At 38.4% G+C, this 19,775-nt stretch overlaps 1 protein-coding gene across 1 annotated transcript in view; it reads left to right on the top strand.

The window, feature by feature from the left end:
- irag1 (inositol 1,4,5-triphosphate receptor associated 1) overlaps window positions 1–18,488 on the top strand; it is a 40,484-nt gene extending 21,996 nt beyond the window's left edge. The window contains exons 15-34 of the mRNA XM_088934533.1: window positions 268–380; window positions 909–976; window positions 1,251–1,424; window positions 3,494–3,571; window positions 3,953–3,999; window positions 4,193–4,249; window positions 4,435–4,950; window positions 6,901–6,979; window positions 7,623–7,749; window positions 8,080–8,110; window positions 10,325–10,465; window positions 12,024–12,155; window positions 12,723–12,873; window positions 13,314–13,363; window positions 13,927–14,031; window positions 14,508–14,572; window positions 15,251–15,307; window positions 16,065–16,181; window positions 16,583–16,711; window positions 17,339–18,488. Coding sequence (XP_088790659.1) covers window positions 268–380; window positions 909–976; window positions 1,251–1,424; window positions 3,494–3,571; window positions 3,953–3,999; window positions 4,193–4,249; window positions 4,435–4,950; window positions 6,901–6,979; window positions 7,623–7,749; window positions 8,080–8,110; window positions 10,325–10,465; window positions 12,024–12,155; window positions 12,723–12,873; window positions 13,314–13,363; window positions 13,927–14,031; window positions 14,508–14,572; window positions 15,251–15,307; window positions 16,065–16,181; window positions 16,583–16,711; window positions 17,339–17,585 — 2,484 coding nt within the window. The 3' untranslated portion in view covers window positions 17,586–18,488. The remainder of the gene's footprint in view (window positions 1–267; window positions 381–908; window positions 977–1,250; window positions 1,425–3,493; window positions 3,572–3,952; window positions 4,000–4,192; window positions 4,250–4,434; window positions 4,951–6,900; window positions 6,980–7,622; window positions 7,750–8,079; window positions 8,111–10,324; window positions 10,466–12,023; window positions 12,156–12,722; window positions 12,874–13,313; window positions 13,364–13,926; window positions 14,032–14,507; window positions 14,573–15,250; window positions 15,308–16,064; window positions 16,182–16,582; window positions 16,712–17,338) is intronic.
- Window positions 18,489–19,775: the final 1,287 nt, after the last annotated feature.

Raw genomic sequence — 19,775 nt, 5'->3', positions numbered from 1 at the left:
AGGAAACATGACCACGTGTTTATATCTCTATTCTGCTGTTTTTCTGCTGTACTGTCACATGGCTTAATTAAAATGAGTTCTCCCGTTAAAGTACTTTCTGAAAACCGTTGTAAATAATTCTAGTTTCCCCATTATCAATAACACTCTTTTATGTTTAGCCTCACATTCTGTTTTTGAAGCTGTGTCCCAGACATGAACAAAGTGACACGCTATGTACTTTACACACAGTTCCCCGTGCTGATCTGCATGATGTTTCTCTGTACGTAGTTTACGCCTGTTATGACCAGAATGGTCCCTGGACAAGTCTCTGCTCCTTCCATTGTTTTACCAAGACAAGGTGCCCCTGTGGACCAAGATTCTAAACCTCTTGAACAGACCAGGTAATAAGACATTGTTGCCGAAAAAGTGGTATAACAGAAGAATATTAGAAAGTGTTAATGCAGCAGTAGTTAACCTGTGCTTACAACTTTTGAGAACCCTACCGTATAGAGTCCCTGAAGTCCCAAAAAGAATTTGTGCACCAAAGCCCTCATTTAAAGCTGAAAGGATCTTGCATGAGTCAAATTAGGTTGAGTTTGCAATCAGCATATCAGACATAGTTAGAGACAGATGTCAACTCTCTCTTCATCCTGGACAATAGAATGTAATATTACCCAGACGTTCTGTAACTGATGCATGTGCAACGACATACATCCATTTTCACAGTTTATGTTTCATGGCTAATGTGAACGAAGGTAATTAATACAAGAGCTAATTTAGATCATGCACAGTTGCTGTTTGTGTTTTTGGCTCTAATTAGTATGTCTCCACAATGTTTATTCAATGCATTTCAAAGGGATTAGTCGCTAGACTGAAACAGTGTTCACTAGTTAGTGATGAAGAAGCAGTGTTTCAATTTATTTTCACAGACCACACAGTCCCAGGCCACGGCTCTCTCGAAGCTCATTCTCTTCAGGGAACCCAATAACAACAGTTGGTATGATTAGTAAATAACATCTCCTTTACTGCAACTTTAGCTTGTGCTTCTTAAACTAGTGTTACGTTTCTAGTCAATGCTGCTGGTGTAGTTTTCTTCATGCTTCAAGGAGTATTATCCTTAAATCTTGAGTATGTGGTACTCACATGTTAAGTATGGCCACTTTATGCATTCAGTCATCTTATATAGACACTTGTATTTTTTTCTTTCTTTCCTTAGGGTAGTATAGTGATAACAATTGAAGAAATAATTTCTCATCTGTGTGTCCCACTAGACAGTGAAGGCCATGTGATTGACCTGATAAAAGACCAGCTGCCAGATGTTGAACTTTCCAATGAAGACAAGAAGAAGAATCTGGAACTGCTTGAGGAAGCCAAGAAAGTCAGTGAGCGCTTCCTCATGCGAAGGGGTCGAAGGTCAATCTGCAGCCTTTCAGAATCCCCAACAGGTGCAGATCTTAATGTGGGAAGCAATTAACACAGTCTTGTTAAGGTCAAAGCCTGATGAAGGCAAAGCAATTAGGCTTTGATTTCTAACATGTTATCATGCACTGTAGATACCACAGTTACCCGCACAGCTCTAATGTTTTTACTTTGTGCCACCTACAGGGAGTTATTTGCAGAAAGAACAGCTTTACAGAGGATTTCAGTCATGCAGCCATGCAGTTTCAATCATAAAACTGTAGCAATTTAAGTGAAAAGCTAGCTACAAACCAAAGCTGTCATTTATATAGAGTTTGTCATCATGAAAGACCACTGATGTGTGGTTCCACATGAGTGAGTTGTGTCAGCCATTATGTGCCTGCAGCAGATCAGGACACGCTTGGAACTACAAACTGGATTCAGGGAGAACTTTAGGAAGGCATTGGTTTGCACAACCTACTGGCCAACCAACAGTGCTTACTGTAACAGCTTGGTTTTCCTTAGAGGTCTTTCATTCCTTACTTTCCAGTCCTGGACTTGTTTAGCTTCTGAGATCTGAGTCATTATTTCATTCTAACATGAAAGAAAAAAAATTAATAAATTAGTTGAAGAAAAATGAAAAAATAAACAGGAAAGGTCACTTTTTATTTTTTAAATGAAGCATGAAAAGTAGGACCATCTGTTTTTCTAGTACTTTATTAATGAGAATTATAGATGATTACAGTTCTGCAGTCAGAACGACAATAACAACTATTTTAATTGTATTGCTTCAGCAGTGTTTGATTTCTGCCATCCTTTTTTAATGCTAAACAATTAAGATGATTTTTTTTGTCTTAAGAAGAAACTCTAATTGTGCAGTTAAAATATCATTTTTGCATTGTAATTAAGAGATTATTATGTTTCGTTTTAAAGGGGAACAACAACATGCGTCAATACCATTCAGTGTTCCTTTTAAAGTTAGAAAAGAAGCTTATTTGTCATCAGTTTGTAATATGACTAACACAGTATTTCAAATCATTGTTGTAGAGCTTACGCACAGATAACCCTCAGTATCAGACCCAACACAGCATTAGATTAATAAAGTAATAATATGAAGAAAATAAAAACCTTTGCTGACGAGGCTCAGTGAAATACCCAGGTAGGGTGTGTATAGAGCAAACTGTCTGTAGAGGTGAGGTATTATAAATCGCCTCTTTGCAGGAAGCATTTTCTGGCTCTTTTGCTGCATTCCAGCATCTAATTTATTTTGATTACTGCTGCTGTTATGTGTTGACTTCTCAAGTTATCTTGCCTTAACATCCAGGGTATATTTGTGTTTGGAACAGCATACTGAGTGGGCGCCAGCTTCTTTTCTCTGTTCTCTCCATGGAAACGGAAAAAAGCAAGCATTTGTGCTCCAAATAATGTTTCCTTTTTTATCCCACTTTCAAATGTACTATGTGTCCGTCAAGAGGACAAAAATTGAACTTTATTTTTTAAGCAACTTTAATAATTGTAGTGTTAAATAATTCTGGAAGACAGCCTCATGCTTTATCTGTAGTTTGGCATGGGGTTTATTCTGAAGATGGAGCCTGTAATGAGGAACATTTGGTATTTCAAACCCAAAAAAGGAGGCGATTCCTTACCCAAAGGGTTGTGGGAGTATGGAAGAAGCAACCCAGACATGTCATGGAAGCCGATAGTCTGGTTTCTTTGAAGAAACGGATAGATGAGATCAATGGGATCAATAGACTAATAGTTACCATATTGGCTAGATGGGCGGAATGCCTTCCTCTCATCTGTAGTCTTGCTTATGTTATGAAATTGTTCAATATTTGAAAAATATAATTAAGAATAAAAAGAATCTTTCAGTGATCTGTTAGCCATTGCACAGACAGTGGATGTTTCTTTAGACACTTAACAGTTTTTGTTTGTTTTTGGTTGAACCGTTTTGCTTTGATATGGTTGATGTTTTTCTTGTCACTTGTTGTGATTGTATCTCTAAATCTGCCATCTGTGCTCTTTCTTCAGGCATTCCCCTTAGGAAGGTGATTTATCTCACATTGGGACGATTCCAATTTCATTCATTTTAACAAGGTGCTGTCTTTGCTCGTAGGTCTCTCGCCCAATCCCACTCCTCGCTCCTCTCCGGTACCTTCAAGAAGCAGCTCCCTCACTGTGCCCCCACAGATTGGTATGTTCTGGAGCCCTTGGCTGTATCTCTGAGACCTGAGGAATCAGAATATGAGACATGCTATTGTTTTTTTTTATTGAACTTCAATTCCTGCCGTCCTTCATAGTTTAAAAAATCCTCATCATACCCAAATTATGGGTATAGCCAGACCATAGCCAATCATAATGTGACTATGAAGTATTATATTTTATTTGTTATCTGCATAGTAATGCTTATTACTTTTCTTGAGTGACATTTAAATATTTTGTTAAACTCTTCTGCACTCATTATATGCAAGTATAGATTTTCTACTTACTGTCTAAAGAGCTACTGCATTTTTCCAGCCACGTTTGCAAGTCTCAAGACTATACATGATATATATGCTTTTGTTTGTGTTTCTAGCTCAAGATGGGACAGAGGTAAATTATGTCAACCCCCCTATAAATCAGGTAGGCAGATCCACGTTTCCCCAGGAATTCCAGTGACCTCTTTTGTTACACCTGTAGCTAACACAGAATTTATAAACAGTTTAAATGCCCATCGCTCTGTGCTTTGTGTGGTCGCTGTAGCTCTCTAACTTTGCCCTGGACGGTTACCATGACACTAACATTGATGTGTGCCTTTTTCTGTTGTTATCTGTAGCATCTGGAAGTGCCCAGTCCCCGAGAGAAGTCAGACACCAGAGGGCAGGAGCCAGAGGTCAGTGCTGTTCGATTTCTTCACCCTAAGAAAGCTCAACATCCGAAACACTGTTTTTTCTTTCTACTTTTCAGCATGGAGTTAACTTCTGCTTGTTCCCTTGCAGTAAATATATACAGCACATGCATTCATCGCACACGGGCTGCGGTACATTTCTATATTTTCTTCTCGTTGTTGTTCGTCAGAGTCCCAGGAAACCGTTGGACCGAAAGCCTAATGAGAAACGCAAGGTTTCACAAGGAACGCAGTCTGCGCGCCACAGCGCCTACGAGAGCTCCAGCGAGGCAGCCGTGGAGCAAAAAGAGAACTGCGACCCCCGGCTCGGCGGCGAAACGCGAAAGAAGCCCCCTTCGTCCGCGGGCCAGGCCGAGTCGGAGGAGCCGGGCAGGGGCTCGGCGAGGAAGCACCTGGAGAGCGCCGACCCCCCTGTGGGGAAGGGGCCCGTGGCTCCGCCGCTCCCCTCCGGGGCCTGCACAGCGGAGCTGAAGTCCATCGGCTGCGGCCCTCCCCTCATGCGGGCCGTGTCCTGGGATTCCGTAGGACCGGTCAGCATCAGAAACGGGACCCAGGCTTTCCCAGCGAAAAACGACGAGCCCTTGTCCTTTTATGACAAATCCAACATCGCGCTGCTAAAGGCTACGGGATACAAAGACTTCCCGGTTCAGCCAGTCAGGATGCAGAAGCTGGTCCAGATGCGTGAGGTAACTACTCAGCTCGCACATTGTGCTCAGTCAAGGCCGTATGAGGTAGCGGCTTGGTTGTATTTTGGTTTTGACAAATATCACGTGATCTTTTCGAAACCACATCATTGAAATGGAACGAGTAAAGGTTTATTCCATGCTGGAAAGAGAAGAAAGGAAACACAATGTTTCGGCTGTGGAGCCTTCTTCGGGTGTGAGAAAGACAGGGGAGTCAGCAGAGATTATATAGCATAGGAGAACAAAGGCCGGAAGTGTAGAGGAGGTAGAGGCGGAGGGGAGGCAGAGTGGGCAATCAGGTGGTGAGAGAGGTGAGAAGTCGAAACCTGCAAATGAATAGAGAGGATTAGAAGGGAACAAGTCTGTCGTTGAGAGAAGGGGAAAGGTATGAACCTAGTTTCAGGATAATTTTGGTTTCTGATGTCTTTGAAATGTTCCCTGAATGTGAAGAGCAAGGTTTTCTGATTGTGGTATAGTGGTACATTTCATGAGGCCTCTATTACAATTCTATTGTTATGTACTGTATGCATATGTACAGTATACAGTATATTTTGTTTGAACTTTTTCATGTAAAGTAACTTAAACCAATTCCCATTCTTGATAATTTGATTTGTTTTTTTTTTTTCTGGAATGTAGTCAGGTTAGAACACTCTGTTACATCACGTTTATTTTTTATTTCCTGAAGCTTTGTCTTGCCATAGTGTCAGATTGTTATTTGCTACAATGTTCCTGCAGCATTTTTGGTTAGCTAAGCAGAAGGCATTTTTAGCAACTGTTTGTATTTTAAGGAAACAGACTTGCGCTTTCAGATGCCTCTCATTGGCCTCATTTGCTCTCCATTTACTCATTCTTACACGTCCTCATGATTTATGAGAGTGGCATTCCCATTGGAGTGTGTTGGCATGGGTCTTTGAGAGTGTTTGAAAACATAGATGTACTGTAGATGAATGATTCAGGTTAAGTTAGAATGGAAACAAAAAAGAGACAAAAAATGAATCATAAGCTTGCAAGATACCACTGTAGCAGAAACTATAGCTTAATTTTATTTCAGTCTTTAACTGCAGGTTTAAAGAGTAATATGGGGCATCTGTAGTTCCTCCTCTTACAGAATATTGAGTAACACTAATTTACAGCGTTTTAACCTTAGGCACCAGTAGATTGGATAATAATCATGAAGTGTTTTGCCACAATAAGGTGATCCAGTGTTTCTGTCCATAACCCATAGAAAAGAAAGCTGACAGAGAGAAGTCTGATGTTTATTTTGGCAAGAGCAAAATCTGAGCAATGCTCTCATCACAGTGAGCCTCTCCAGTGTGATTCATGTACGGAGTAGCTCCTGTTCAGTATGTTTGTCTGTGCTGAAGAGTGCTGTTGGTACAGCAGATGGGGGTCTTAAAGAGCACCTTGTTGACCATGTTTTCACAGAAGAAAAATAAAACAGTTAACAGTTCAAATTACACTATAGCAGGCTAGGCAGACTATGCCATAATGCACATTTCTGTGTTCGTATCTGAAAGTAAGCATAAACTCTGTTGCTAATTCCAGAGTAAAGTTGTTCATCCGTTCAGTAATTGTGCTTTATCATCAAAAGTTAATCTGAGTTATTAACTGTATTTGTTATTGCCATAAATTATGGCTGTGCTTCCAGTAATATTCATTCAGCATTTTTACTAGGTTAAAAAGATTTTAAAAACGGTACAATTCAGGGGAAAATGATAATAATCAGATTATGAACTGACTATGAAATAGATAATTATTGAATTTTGTTTTCTACATTTATGTTTAATACTTTCAGGCATAACAAATCTCTTTCAAGCCTCTATGTGTTACATTTGTTGAATTATTGATTGAAGTGCTCTTATCTTGTTGAATGCTCTGAAAACGAAGCATTTTAAAGAGGCAACTCAGTGTTACATTTTCGTTTCTGCTTAGAGCCTCGGTTTTTTTGTTTAGGAACACAAGCTGATGCGAAACCAAAGCATTATTGGATCAAAGCTGCCAGATCTCAGTGAAACAGCTGAACAGGAGAGAGGTACAAACTTCTGTCTGTCTGTGAATTAGAACAGTATAGGACAGAAGGATGTTTTCCTTCTTTATATTGTTATTACAAAATGATCTTTTATACTGCAACATCAGTCTAATGGCTACAAAAGCAAAATATTATAGCATTCAATGAGAGGTAAAAGGGTATCTTGTGTGTAAAGCAAAATATTATTTTAATTTATTGAACTTTAAAAATATTTCTGTTCATAGAAAGCACAGGGTTTTCTTACAATGCTCAAATTACGTACACTTCTTGAGAATTTCAGTATCTACAATTACAAGATCAAACCAGCAGGTGGCATGTATGTTATGCCAAAATCTAACACTATTTTATGAAGTGAGTTATTATAGTTTTAATTGGGAAAAGATTTGGCTAATTTTGCTAATTTTGAGGGCATACATAATAAAATATTTTTTTGTCTGGAATAGCATGCATTCAGATAATCTTTGTTTTTAAGGCAAAATACAGATTTTAAAGATGTTGCATGTAGGGACATTTAGCAAATCTAAACTTAAAAGGTGACTTGATCACAGTGGCTGATCACAAAAAAAATAGTTCTGTGGCAAAGCGGTCTTGGTGTGTTTCTCTTCAGACAAACTACAGCTTGAATGTTCTTTATTTCAAAACACAGGACCCTCTCCTAACCCCACACCTGGGTCGCCTACAGAAGAGGAGCCCAGAGAAAACTCTGATGTAATGCCGAACATTTCTGATGTCATGCTGCGGAAACTGAAACTTCACAGAGCGCTGCCTACGAGGTATGCTTCGCATATATAAGTCATCATTAAAGTCCTTTTACCTCACTGCATAATAACTGCATTCCGCTCTAAATAGGTTACTGTCCTCAGTCAAGTACAGTCTTATACAAATATGTGTTTTTTATTTTGGAATAAAAGTTACTTATGCTATTTATGATGTAAGGAATATTGAAGTGAATGTGTTATGCATCTGTGTATTTTCTCTTTCAGGAGAATTACTGTTCAAATACTAATCATACTTAAATGATCTTAAAGAGTATTTTGAATGTAAAAACGCCTTTCACATCTAAAAAAACCCCATCTGATTACAGTTGGTATTTTCTATTTCAGCGCACCCCCGCTTACAGAAAAAGAAGTCGAGGTTGGTATCTCCATGTAAATTTTCTTCCTTTTTTAATATTTATACACACATTTTTATACACATCTTTACAGCGTTGCACAGAGAGGATCTGATATGACAAAATCCTGTTTGAATAAATGGCAAATTCATGGTTTTTTAGTGCCAGTCGTTTTTTAAAGTGTTGAGAATCATGTTTTCTGAGAAATAAATCATGGGCTTACTGTTGTTAAAGTTGTGCAGCTCCTCAGTCACACACAGCCCACAGTGCAGCTGCTGGAGGAAAAAGGACAGTCTTTGTGATTTGTCGAACTTCCTGTTTGTGATATGAAATTGTAAACGGTGTGCCTCTGACTGTGATAAGACAGGGCTGACAGTTGCCTTCACCTCTCAGGAGGATGTTTATGAAGTCAGATCGATTGGTGCAGAGGTCAGAGAACACGATCCTCTTGGCTGTTTGTCTATGAGTGCCTCACAATGTGGGTTAAGTTCAACCAGAAGTCCCAGAGAGGTTTTCAGAATACCGAAGAACTGCTGAATAATTCCAACAATCTACCACAACATGTATTTCCTGTGGGCATTGCACGTCCCCCCGTATAAGCTCATTTTTTCAGGTCCTTTGCTTTTTCTGAAAGCTTGTTTTACTTTGTAAGAAGGTAGCTGAGAGCCTCAGCAAACAAAATGGAACAGGGCAATGGAAGCCAATCCAACGCATCCTGGAAATAAAGTACCTTGATAAGCATCTCTGGATTTAGTTTTTTTCAGACTGAGCTTCTGACACTCGGAGTGTATCTTCAATTGTCAGCAAGCAATTGCAAAGTTAACAAACTGAAGCAAAATGAAAGGTTCACAGTAAGGCACCAACGCTGCCTCAAACACTGATGAATAAAGTTGATTGTTTTGTCTTATTTACCCTTATTATCTGGCAATATACAGTAGAATCTTCCTTTTTAAGTGTGTCTGTTGCAGTTAATTATTGTAGCTGTCACAGTTAAAATTAATAGGGTTTCAAGCATTCTACTTTAAATACAGTACAGTCAAATCCAAGGGTGATTATGCAGTATTCTGTTGTAGCTATACTTATCAGGTTTCAACAGATTTGAACAGATTAGTTGGTGGGACTTAATCTCTTACTTGATTGCTTATCTATCTATCTGAATTTCTCATTTAGTTTATTTATCTTTAAAATAGTGAGCTATCAGTTGTTGTACCGGTTGTGTTCCAGCACAAACAACTTCTGATAAGATTTTTCCCAGCTGAAATCTGAATGCAAGCTGAAATCAGCAAGATCTTAGAAATGTTTCCCAGGTGGCTAATAAATATTTGTGCAACGCTGACCAATATTCAGCTCTGAGACATTTTCCTGAAGAACTGTATTTTTGGGGATAGCAGATGGTCTACAAAATTGACCACTAAACAAAAAAGAACAAAAGATAGGTCATCTTCAGTGCACCCAGAACAGAACTTATAACAAGAACACAGTGAAATGAGAGGAAAAACATGTTCTCAATTTATGATATACACTGACCTGAATATAAAAAGAAATAAAAAACAGAAAATACTGTGCTATATATTACAAAATATTGTTTTTCATTTGGCATTGGTATTTGCTTTCTTTAATGCTTTTGGTATTTTTGCTTTCTTGTGTTGTGAATGAGCTCAGTGTGACAGTTTTCAGACCAGCATAGGAAGGATGAGGATCACACATGCCTTCTACTAAAATGTGTTGTGTTAGATCCGATTGCCTTCTTTCACACTGCAAAAATCCCAAAGCACAACAAAGCATCAGCAACAGTGCAACCTCATAGGCATCCAGCACTGCACATGGGTCACTGTCATCCATTAAACTGAGGGCAATCTGACCAAATCAAGACCACCCATCCCAGAGAGTGCTCAGCAAGTTCTGCTCAGCTCTTCTCAGGGAATGCTGGTCACAGGTGATGACATATCTAATAGTGGGACTCAAACCACTGATCTCTGCTGTATGAGGTCCTATGAACAAGCACCTTTTCTGGTTATGTCTCTGGAGAGCACACGCAACGAACACAAAAGGTCTTTCATTTGGCGTGTTTTTGTTTTACAAACTGAAGAAATCTTTGACAGACTTACAAGACCCTGTATCAAACTCTCTACGTGCTGTTTCATTCTTCTTTAGATTGTTTTTTTAAAAATCTCTCCCCATGTGATGTAAGTGAGGTCAAATTGAAGGATGTCACCCCCCGTCCTCTCTCTCCCCAGAACGCCTTTGTCCAGCTGTCCTTGGCCTTCCGCAATGACAGTTACACTCTGGAAAGCCGACTGCGCCAAGCTGAGAGAGAGAGGAACCTGACTGAGGAAAACACAGAGAAGGAACTGGAAGACTTTAAAGGCTTTATTAAGGTAATCTCCAGGAGAACACTACAGGCCACCCATTGCTAAACGTTTGCTCCTAACGTTCCTTTTCAAAGTACGGTTTTTAAAATTTTAAATGGACGAGCAGGGTCCACTTGCAAACACAATGAGCTACCGATATATATTGATCATACTGCAGTTTGATAGATATGGGTGTGTGATGAATACAAGCTCTGCGTCTTCATTCCATGACCTCTTGTGAGAGCTTCCTATGCATCCTTACACATTTATCTTTGCACAGGCCTGTTTACACTCACCTGTCTAACGATGTTCCAGATCGTCACTACCGTTTTTGGTGTTGTTATTTGTCTGGCTCTCGGATATTATCACATGAGACCGCATTGTCATGTCATATCTTCCTTTTTTATTGTTCACCATTTTGTATTAAGGTTACAGACTCTGACTCTGCCTGAGCCAAAATGAAGTCTTGCCCTTCCCACAAGGGGGAACCAGAGGCAGAGTTTAGAGTTAATATCCAGGCTCTTGTGCTCATGGCAGTCAGTCACGTTTTGCTGTTGCAAACATTCAGACTTTCTCTAGACATTTTGCTTGCTGGGCGGAGCTGGGAGTTGGCTGGGAGGATTTCTTTAGTCAACAATGTCAATACCTGTTGCAACATCTTTTGTAAACAATCCTTATGACCTTAGTGACACTCACTAGAGATAACACAGGCAAATTTATTATGGGGTGTTTAAAACTATGTTGTGAAAGAATCGAAATGAATCAGGTGGTCTTCAGGTACAGCTCTAATGGGAGAAATTGCTACTTCTGGTCATACAATTATGTTTGTAAAACATAATGCAAAATATGGACACTGATAAAGGAGCATGTAATGAAATCAGAAATTAAATGCCAGAAAAAGACAGCTATTACATCCTTATCTTATTATCATTTCTTTACAAAGTCAGGTGTGGTAGATGTGATAATCAACTGCACCTTAAAATACAAACTGTTCAGCTCCTTTTAGAGTTTTGTTTTGTGGATGATTATTCTTAAACCCGGGAAAGTAAAATTTGCCAGCAGCCATATCACCCTGCAACTCACTACTGGCAGCCCACTGAAGCTCAGCAGGTGAGCCTGGTCCTGAGGCCTCCTGGGAAAGCTAAGGCTGCTGCTGGAAGAGGTGTTATTAGGGTCAGCAGGGGGCGCTCACCCTGCAGTCTGTGTGGGTCCTAATGCCCCAGTATAGTGACGGGGACACTATACTGTAAAAAAAAGGCGCCATCTTTCGAATGAGACGTAACACCATCCTGACTCTCTCTGGTCATTGAAACTCCCAGGGCAGTTCTCGAAAAGAGTAGGGGTGTTACCCCAGTGTCCTGGCCAAATTTCCCCCTGGCCTTTACCCATCATGGCCTTCTAATAACCCCCATCTTTGAATTAGTTCCATCACTCTGTTCTCCTCCCCACTGTTAGCTGGTGTGTGGTGATTGTACTGGCGCACTCTGGCTGCCGTCACATCATCCAGGTTGGGGCTACACCCTGGTGGTGGTGGAGGGGATCCCCATTTCCTGTACAGATGGCGTTCTGTTCCTCCCTGTGTCAGGGCTCAGTGCTCTTGTGGCAGAATTCAGAGCAGCGCGAATCCTACCAGCGCCTCCTAGAGACGGTCGTGGTGCTCCATCGTCTAGCCGTGCGCCTCTCCAGCCGTGCCGAAATGGTGGGAGCTGTCCGGCAGGTAATTTGATTCAAGCGGACTAATGAAAAATAAGGAAAAAAGGGAAAATGTCTACGTAAGAAATCTACTCAACTTTCTCCCCCCCCTCCCCTCCCCTCTGACCCTTGGTTCATTCCTTAACACAGTTCTGCTGCACCCATCATCTCATAAATAATATTCAAATAATCATTAGCAAGATCAATATGAGCAAATTAAGGAGCTGGTTGTCAAAGCCATACTGCAGGAGAGTGAGCGGGCAGCAAGGCCTGCAGCTCCACTTCAGGTTGTAACTTGGGTCTGGGATGTTTGTCTGGAGACTCATGACAGGATGGAGCTCTGTTTTATGTTAACTGTAGGTAACTCATGTGAGACCATAAAAATCTACCAATTTCTGGAAATGCATTAGAATGATCAATGTTATGTTTGAAGTCCCAGGGGTTTTATACTGAGCACTATATGTACTATATAGAGTCTAAACTGTATAATCATGCTACAGTATCTTAATGAGTATTTATTTAACAATGAACACTGAAGCACGACCTGCAAAGTTTTTTTTATAGTGATGTTGTTCTCTAAATTGTATGGTAGGAGAAGCGCATGAATAAAGCTACTGAGGTGATGTTGCAGTATGTGGAAAATTTGAAGAGGACATATGAAAAAGACCACGCAGAGCTAGTTGAATTCAAGAAACTGGCCAACCAAAACTCCAATCGTTGTTATGGATCCATTGACACGGGAGGTAAAGATTAACACATTATCGCCAGGTTCAAATCCTTTTTTCCTTTACAATAATGTGCCTTTTTTCAGGCATTGTACAAGCATTCAGTTTCACATATTTTAGTGATTGTTAGACACGTTGTGTGTATTTCAGCAAATGTTCGATTGGTCTGGCTTTCTGTAGATCTGTTTTTCAACACAAGAAAATAGAAGTATTTTTACTAGCCTGCTTTATACGTTTTAATATGTCTTCCAGTGGATGGAGAACAGGAAACTAAGCCTTTTAACAAAAACATGACTTGTGATAAGTACTGCTCAGTATTTTTTTACCTGACGTCCTTATTTTTGCCTTGTATTTCAGTGAGGGTGGTACAAATGTGAGTCGTGACGCACAGTTAAATGAACAATGTACAGTTCTTCATAATATTTCAAAATGATTTCAGTTTTCTTTTTAAATTCAAGACGATGGTGTCCCACGTGCGTCAAGATCTATGTCTCTGACCCTCGGAAAGGTACAGTATGACGTCTCTTTCATTCAGCTGTCATCCAACCTGAAGACTGCCCGGGTTCAGGTCATGCAGCAAAAGCACAACACTCTGGGCATCTACTGATCCTGAAGATCTAGAAGAGATTTTTGTTTTGAGTCAGCCAAGCCTTTAGTGATTAATTTGTTTTTTACATTTTATCAGGTATTAACTTGTTTTAAAACACTGCCGTCTGCATGTCTTCAGCCAGAGAACTGTGAAACTGCCTGGGCTTAGGGATATTAAGAATGTTCAAGTAAAAGGGTCTCATCCACCAGCTGATATTTTAAGTGCAATGTTTTTATAATTAGATGCTCTATGGACTTATCGAAAAGAAAGGTATTTTGATAATATACTGTAACACTGGAAAAGGCAACTACTTGAGCAACTACTTAAACCTGAGCTTCATTTCTGTTATAGAAGTACTAGAAGCAAATGCTAATTTAATTGTTTGGACATTATAGACTGAAAAAATGATACGGGGATGAGGCCATTCACCAGGACTCGTGATGTTATGTTACTTTCCCAAAATGTCTGTTTCTTTGTCTCAGGCTTTGCCAAGAAGAAGAGTCAGTGTGGCTGTAGTTCCAAAATTCAACCTCTTGAATATTCCTGGCCAGTCCCCTAACTCTGTAGGCCCTGGGTTACCTGTACTGGTATGTAAATCCTTTTCCTGACCACAGAATACGATCACTTTTAAACACCTCATAGTGTAAAAATATACCAGCAACTTTAGTAAAGAGCCTGTTGTTTTTATATGAACACAACAAATAATCTAGCACTGTATGAATGCTGTATTATTTCACAAATTATTTCTTCAAAATATTTCAAAATAAGTTGTACCTTAAATTAATAATTTAATTTTAAATATTTTAAAATACCACTATTTCACTATTTTTCATTTGACATAGTGCTTAACTAAATACAAATCTATATGTTTTAATGTTTTTAAAATGTAACCTCTTAAGAAACATAATCTGTCATTTGTAATGTCATAATTTATTTGAAAGAAACACCCTAAATACCTGCCCTACTGTATATTGTACACCATGAGGTACGATTTTTTAACCTTTAACTTGGTCGGTCATTCTTAACACGTAGCTCAGAGATGGCATTTCTTTGTCGTTTCCAGTGTGAGGCAAACAGTGGAAAATGCAGCACACCCTCAGATCCTGTATCAGCTGCTGGAACTGAGAAGTATGTAGCGAGCCTGTGTCCTTTCTTTTTTCAAGTAAAGCATATAGCTTAAAAAAATCTTTTCCTAGACTCATGTAAAAAATGTTTATTTTTTAGATTAAGGATGGTAAAACTACTCATTCACTCTTAACAAGCACACTATGTAGTATTAAAGCAAAATTATTTTTAAACATGTTTATATGCTTTGTAAGAATGATTCGAGTCATAATAATGTACAGTGGAGCGATTTGAACATACTATTGAAACCCTGTTAATGAGAAATCTCTATCTGAAGGGTGAATTATGTAACTATTAATAAATCAGTACCCATGTGGTACATTGCAGTACATTGACTTTTGCTGTGATATTCAGGCTGAAATTTGTGAATTTCATTTTAAAAAATTGAGGAGAGTGTATTTCCTGTCTAGCGTGCCCTGGCCAGTGATTTTTAGACAATGGGGTGTGTAAACCCGTGTATGTTTTCTTGAAGACACACATCAGGGTCTTTTTATTGTTTAAGTGACCTTCATGAGGTCCACTGAAAGGGCCAACAAGATTAATTACTTGGGAAAGGTGGTGCTGGTTCTGCTCATGTGCGCTGTTGCACTCACGTAATTTTGGAGATAATCTGTGAGGTTATAAATAGCTTTTAAACTGCTACATAAAACTGGCTGTAACTGATTTATGTGACATTCCTAGATTTAATCTAAATATTAAGGCTGCAATGGATGACAGTATCCAGACTCCACAAAAAAAGTAAGAGCACATTCTGAGTTTCCTTAATCTTGATATTAAAAAGAGTAGAAACAGGCAACATGTAGGTTTTCTTTTAAATTCTCAAGAAACCTTTAGTCATGAGACGCAAGCACTGGAAATGGAAATGACCCTGTTATATCCATTTGAATATTCCACAGTTTAAAAGTCTTTACTACCTGACAAAAGCTAATTGCACCACCCACTAAGATGTATTAAGAATTAATTGAAAAAGGATTAAGAAAACATGAACATTATTGCTCTTTTACTGTTGTGTAACATGCAAAAGGCAAACTTCTTTCTGTCACATTAAATTAAGTGGTGCCAGGCCAAGAAATAGCTAAGTAGCTGACATTTATCTCATTGAATAAATAAGGTCTCCACTTCTTTAGTCAGGCAGTTAGACAGTTAACGTGCATTGGAGCCAGTTTAAACAAAACAATGAAGTATATAATGTGTTTTGATAGTTTTATTTAGAAAAATAAAACTGAATCAAGATAAAAAATCAGAAAAGTGTTTCATTTCAGCTATGTCTTTTTTAATAGGTGTAGAACCTGCTGCTCATCTTAAGGATTCAAATAATACAAGACTGTCAGTCTGGTAGCACAGCTTAGACTTTGAAAGGTTAGCAGGTGACATTTGGAGGGAAGATGGAATCTTGACATCTTGCCAGTGGTTAGTTATTTTCATTTTTCAAGTAAACTACTTTATTTTTTCGCCCTTTTAATGTTTTCTTTTTCCTTTTCTAAACCTACTACAGTGAAAAAGCAAGTAGAGATCCAGAAAACGAGACATCTTCAGCCCCGCCCTCCAGCAACCTGGATGAAATAAGATCGGAGATTAAAGCTAAAATAGAGGAGGAGGCCTACAACAAAGGGTGAGGCTTTTCTCCTGGAGCTCCTGAGCAAGATGCATTGAAAAGGAGGACAATTTAAATAACTATTAAATTGACATTCGTACTTGTCTTCTTTAATAGTTAGAATTTAGCCAAAGCATTTCAGAGAGATAAATGCTTCCAGTGCATAAGTGTGTCTTTTTATTGCCAGGCATTCATTTACTCCTCAGGCATCTGTGTTAATTGTTTGAAAGTTTGTTTTTATTGTTAACATGGGTATTCTTTGCTGTATAAAAATATTTCCCGTGTTTATTTAAAAAAATATCTTGTAGTATTTGAAATGAATTCTGTGAGTCTACAAATCTGAGTTCTGTCTAGTTCACTTTCTTTTAGAAACACAGTTTTTTTCTGGGCTCCGACCTGATGAAAGGGCTGTGTTTCAGGTATGAAGAAGGGCTGAAGCGAAGTAAAGAGCTGCAGGAGCTGAAAGAAGAGGAGGAGAAAGCAGATGAAAGTCAAGAAGACGCAGAAGAAGCAGAAAAAGAAATGACACTGGAAAAGAAGAGCAGCAGGTGATGTATCTTGGCTTAACTTTGATTGTTCAAAATATGGAATAGGGGACTGAAATACTTCTCTTGTTGCTACTTAATTATTTACTCTCTCAATGAGATGAACATTATAATAAAGTAACACTTAACCCTACATTCAATCCAAGCAGACATACAGTCATGCAATGCATTTCGTTTTTAACTGTAAACTGTTGCATGACACTTATATTAAGAAAATATATAATATTTTTAATTAGGCATAAAAAGTATCTGTCCATTGTTTTACTTTTGAGGATTTTGAAACCCTATACTCCTCTTTAGTTTCTTTAATTCAAGTCTAAAGAGCTGCACAGCTTTAACAGTTGCAAAATTAGTGGGCAGTGTAAATGGTGGAGATGTTTTATTTTGTCAGAAAAGGAACATTGAACCAAATGTGCTTATAAAAGTCAAAATAAGAATTAGGATTTGCATGAGGTTAAATAAAGGGTAAATGTCAATGTGCTTAAAAGGCGTTAAAGTGAAATAACACAGAGTACGGACCTTTCAGTCTCCTTTTCTGACATTATGGTGCAGATCCATAAAGATTAAATAGTGTTCAAGACAAAAGTGTTTTCCATTCTGAACTTTCCCCTCTCTCTTGTGTTCTTGTAGCAGGTTTGAGGAAGCTCTGGGTGTCTTCAACTGGTTGTGTCCAAAGATTTTCAGACAGAATCGTCTGTTTTGGATTATTGCCATAGTTGTTCTGGTTTTTGCTTTCATCATCAGTGTTTTTACATCTTTTGGTCATTCTTATGAGGAACTGGGAGAAGCATCTTCAGGAAATGGTGCAGGCTCCGGCAAAAAGCTGAACTTCGGGTGGAATGTGGGCCTTCAGCCCAAAAATCCCACACCTGAATAACACAAATCAATCCCTCTTCCACTTCAACATGATCTGTATCCGCAAAACTGACTTGATATTTAAAAAAAGACAATTCTGGGCTCATGGCATGAACAGTAAAAGGGCTATCCTCTAAAAACATAGATATCTGACAATGAGTGGTGAATTGTGAGAAGAAGAAACATTTGGGGAAAAAAGTAGTTTGTAAATTTTAGTGAAGCTCACAGATTTTTTTGATAAAACAATATTGTAGATAACTTAAGGGATCAATTTCTGGTCGTGAAACGTGGTAAAGTTATTAGTCTCATTCTTTGAAACAAACAGTTTGATGACTTCCTTGATTTGAGTGAATTTGTGTATCATACAGTAGCTCCTGTTCAGGAAAAACCTGTTGCTTGATTTCAGTCAATGACAACAAAGGGCTGTCTAATCATATGGGGGTGATTATCACACAAGCTATTTTGGGACAGATACTTTGATGGGATTAATGTAATGCTTGCCAGGGAGAAACTAAACTTGCTATCCGCAGTCTTCTCAGGTTAGATAAGGACAAGCAGTGATGTATGGAAGTATTTAATTTTTTTAAAGAAAAACCTTTGTAATTTTGCTAGATAAAATATTCTATATTAGTATTTAAAGAGACTTAGCTTGAAGATGAACTTGTTAGGTTATTCCAATATAGTTTTAAAAAGTGCAATATTTTTGTAGGAGATGTACACAAACTGTTTTTGATTTTATTTTTTTCACAGCACTGATCCTGTCAGAGAGATTTTCAGATATGAAAGAGCACTATTTTTGAACCGCATGACAACATTTCTTTTTATTACTGGTATTATTAATGTTGTTATTATTTATCATTGTAAACATTTGCACATGTGTGCCTACCTTGTACTGTATAGTGCCACCATACTTGAGTCTTGAAATAAAGATGCCTTAAATCCTCTTTTTGCAAATCATTCATTTGACAAAGAGGGTACTGCACTCTGGGCATATCAACAGAGGGAAATTCAAAACAGTTTGCTGTACTGTGCAGCTTAATTTGTGTTTTTGTTTTTTAATATTACTTCTATCAAGTATTTACAAAACACAGTAACCTTTGAATATAAGGCATGTTTTGAATCAAGTGAGTTTAAAAGCTCTGAAAATTACAGAGAACTATAATCTAGTACAATGAAGGAAACACAAAGTACTTACACCCAAGTCTCCAGGTTAGAAATTATATTTAACTAATAATTCTGGAAAGATAACTAATGGAAGGTAGTTATGGAGTGAGAATTTATGTTCCCCAGAATAACACAGAACTGTTTATTATCTTTTCTTGTGCAAATACAATTAAAGCATACAACAGGAGACAGGTCTTTACACAAACATTTGTGGGACTATAGAACACCCTACTTAGCCAGGTTATTGAAGCAAGTAAACTGGCTTCATTCCACAAATGACTGGATGAAATCCTCTTCACATCAATAAACTACAAACTGCTTTATAAGGGTGGTAGTTTCAGTCAAGATGTTGGTTCTAGAAGCAGTGGGGAATGACCTGCCATCCTCTAGCACCTGACCAATTGTCTTCCTTCCTGACATCTAAGAACCAAGAAATGCAGGCTTTCTGTTGGTCTATCCAAGACTTCTAGATAAGATGTCAGATCCTTTTATGTGCCTGCATTGGAGGAAGAGAGGAGTTTCATGTTTTAGATGTTTCAGGTTTTCTGAAACTATGAAAGAGCATTCTTCTTATCTAACTTACTGTGTGTCTGTTTTACTGGAACCCACCTATTGTATCTAAAGACACCTGCTAGATGTGCCAATTGGCCTTCTCTTATTTGTAACTTTTATAATGTATAATTTTGAATGGCATAACATCGCTGTTCAAAGTTGACAAAGGAAGTTAGGCATGAATTGCTTTCATTAAGCAGCACCTTGCCAGTAATGTGGAAAAAAACACTGTATATTTTTTAGTCTTGTACAGAAATATAATCTGATACCACTCCAAAGCGTTTTGCCTGAAGCATGAGTGGGAATAGATGTTCACAATCACTTTCTTCATTTGTTATCCATTTTCCCAGATGAAATTTTGAAACCATCATTACAATCATCATAAACATGAATTTAAGTTCTTGTATAACTCCTACCTTGTCTGTGACACACCTTTCCACTTCACAGTGACTTTCAGCAACAGCTCTGGAAGGAAAGGCTCTGAAATAACTCTTTT

Source organism: Atractosteus spatula, chromosome 16, assembly GCF_055471065.1.
Source record: "Atractosteus spatula isolate fAtrSpa1 chromosome 16, fAtrSpa1.hap1, whole genome shotgun sequence".
NCBI classification, from domain to species: Eukaryota; Metazoa; Chordata; class Actinopteri; order Semionotiformes; family Lepisosteidae; genus Atractosteus; species Atractosteus spatula.
This window is presented reverse-complemented; position numbering and strand designations above follow the sequence as displayed.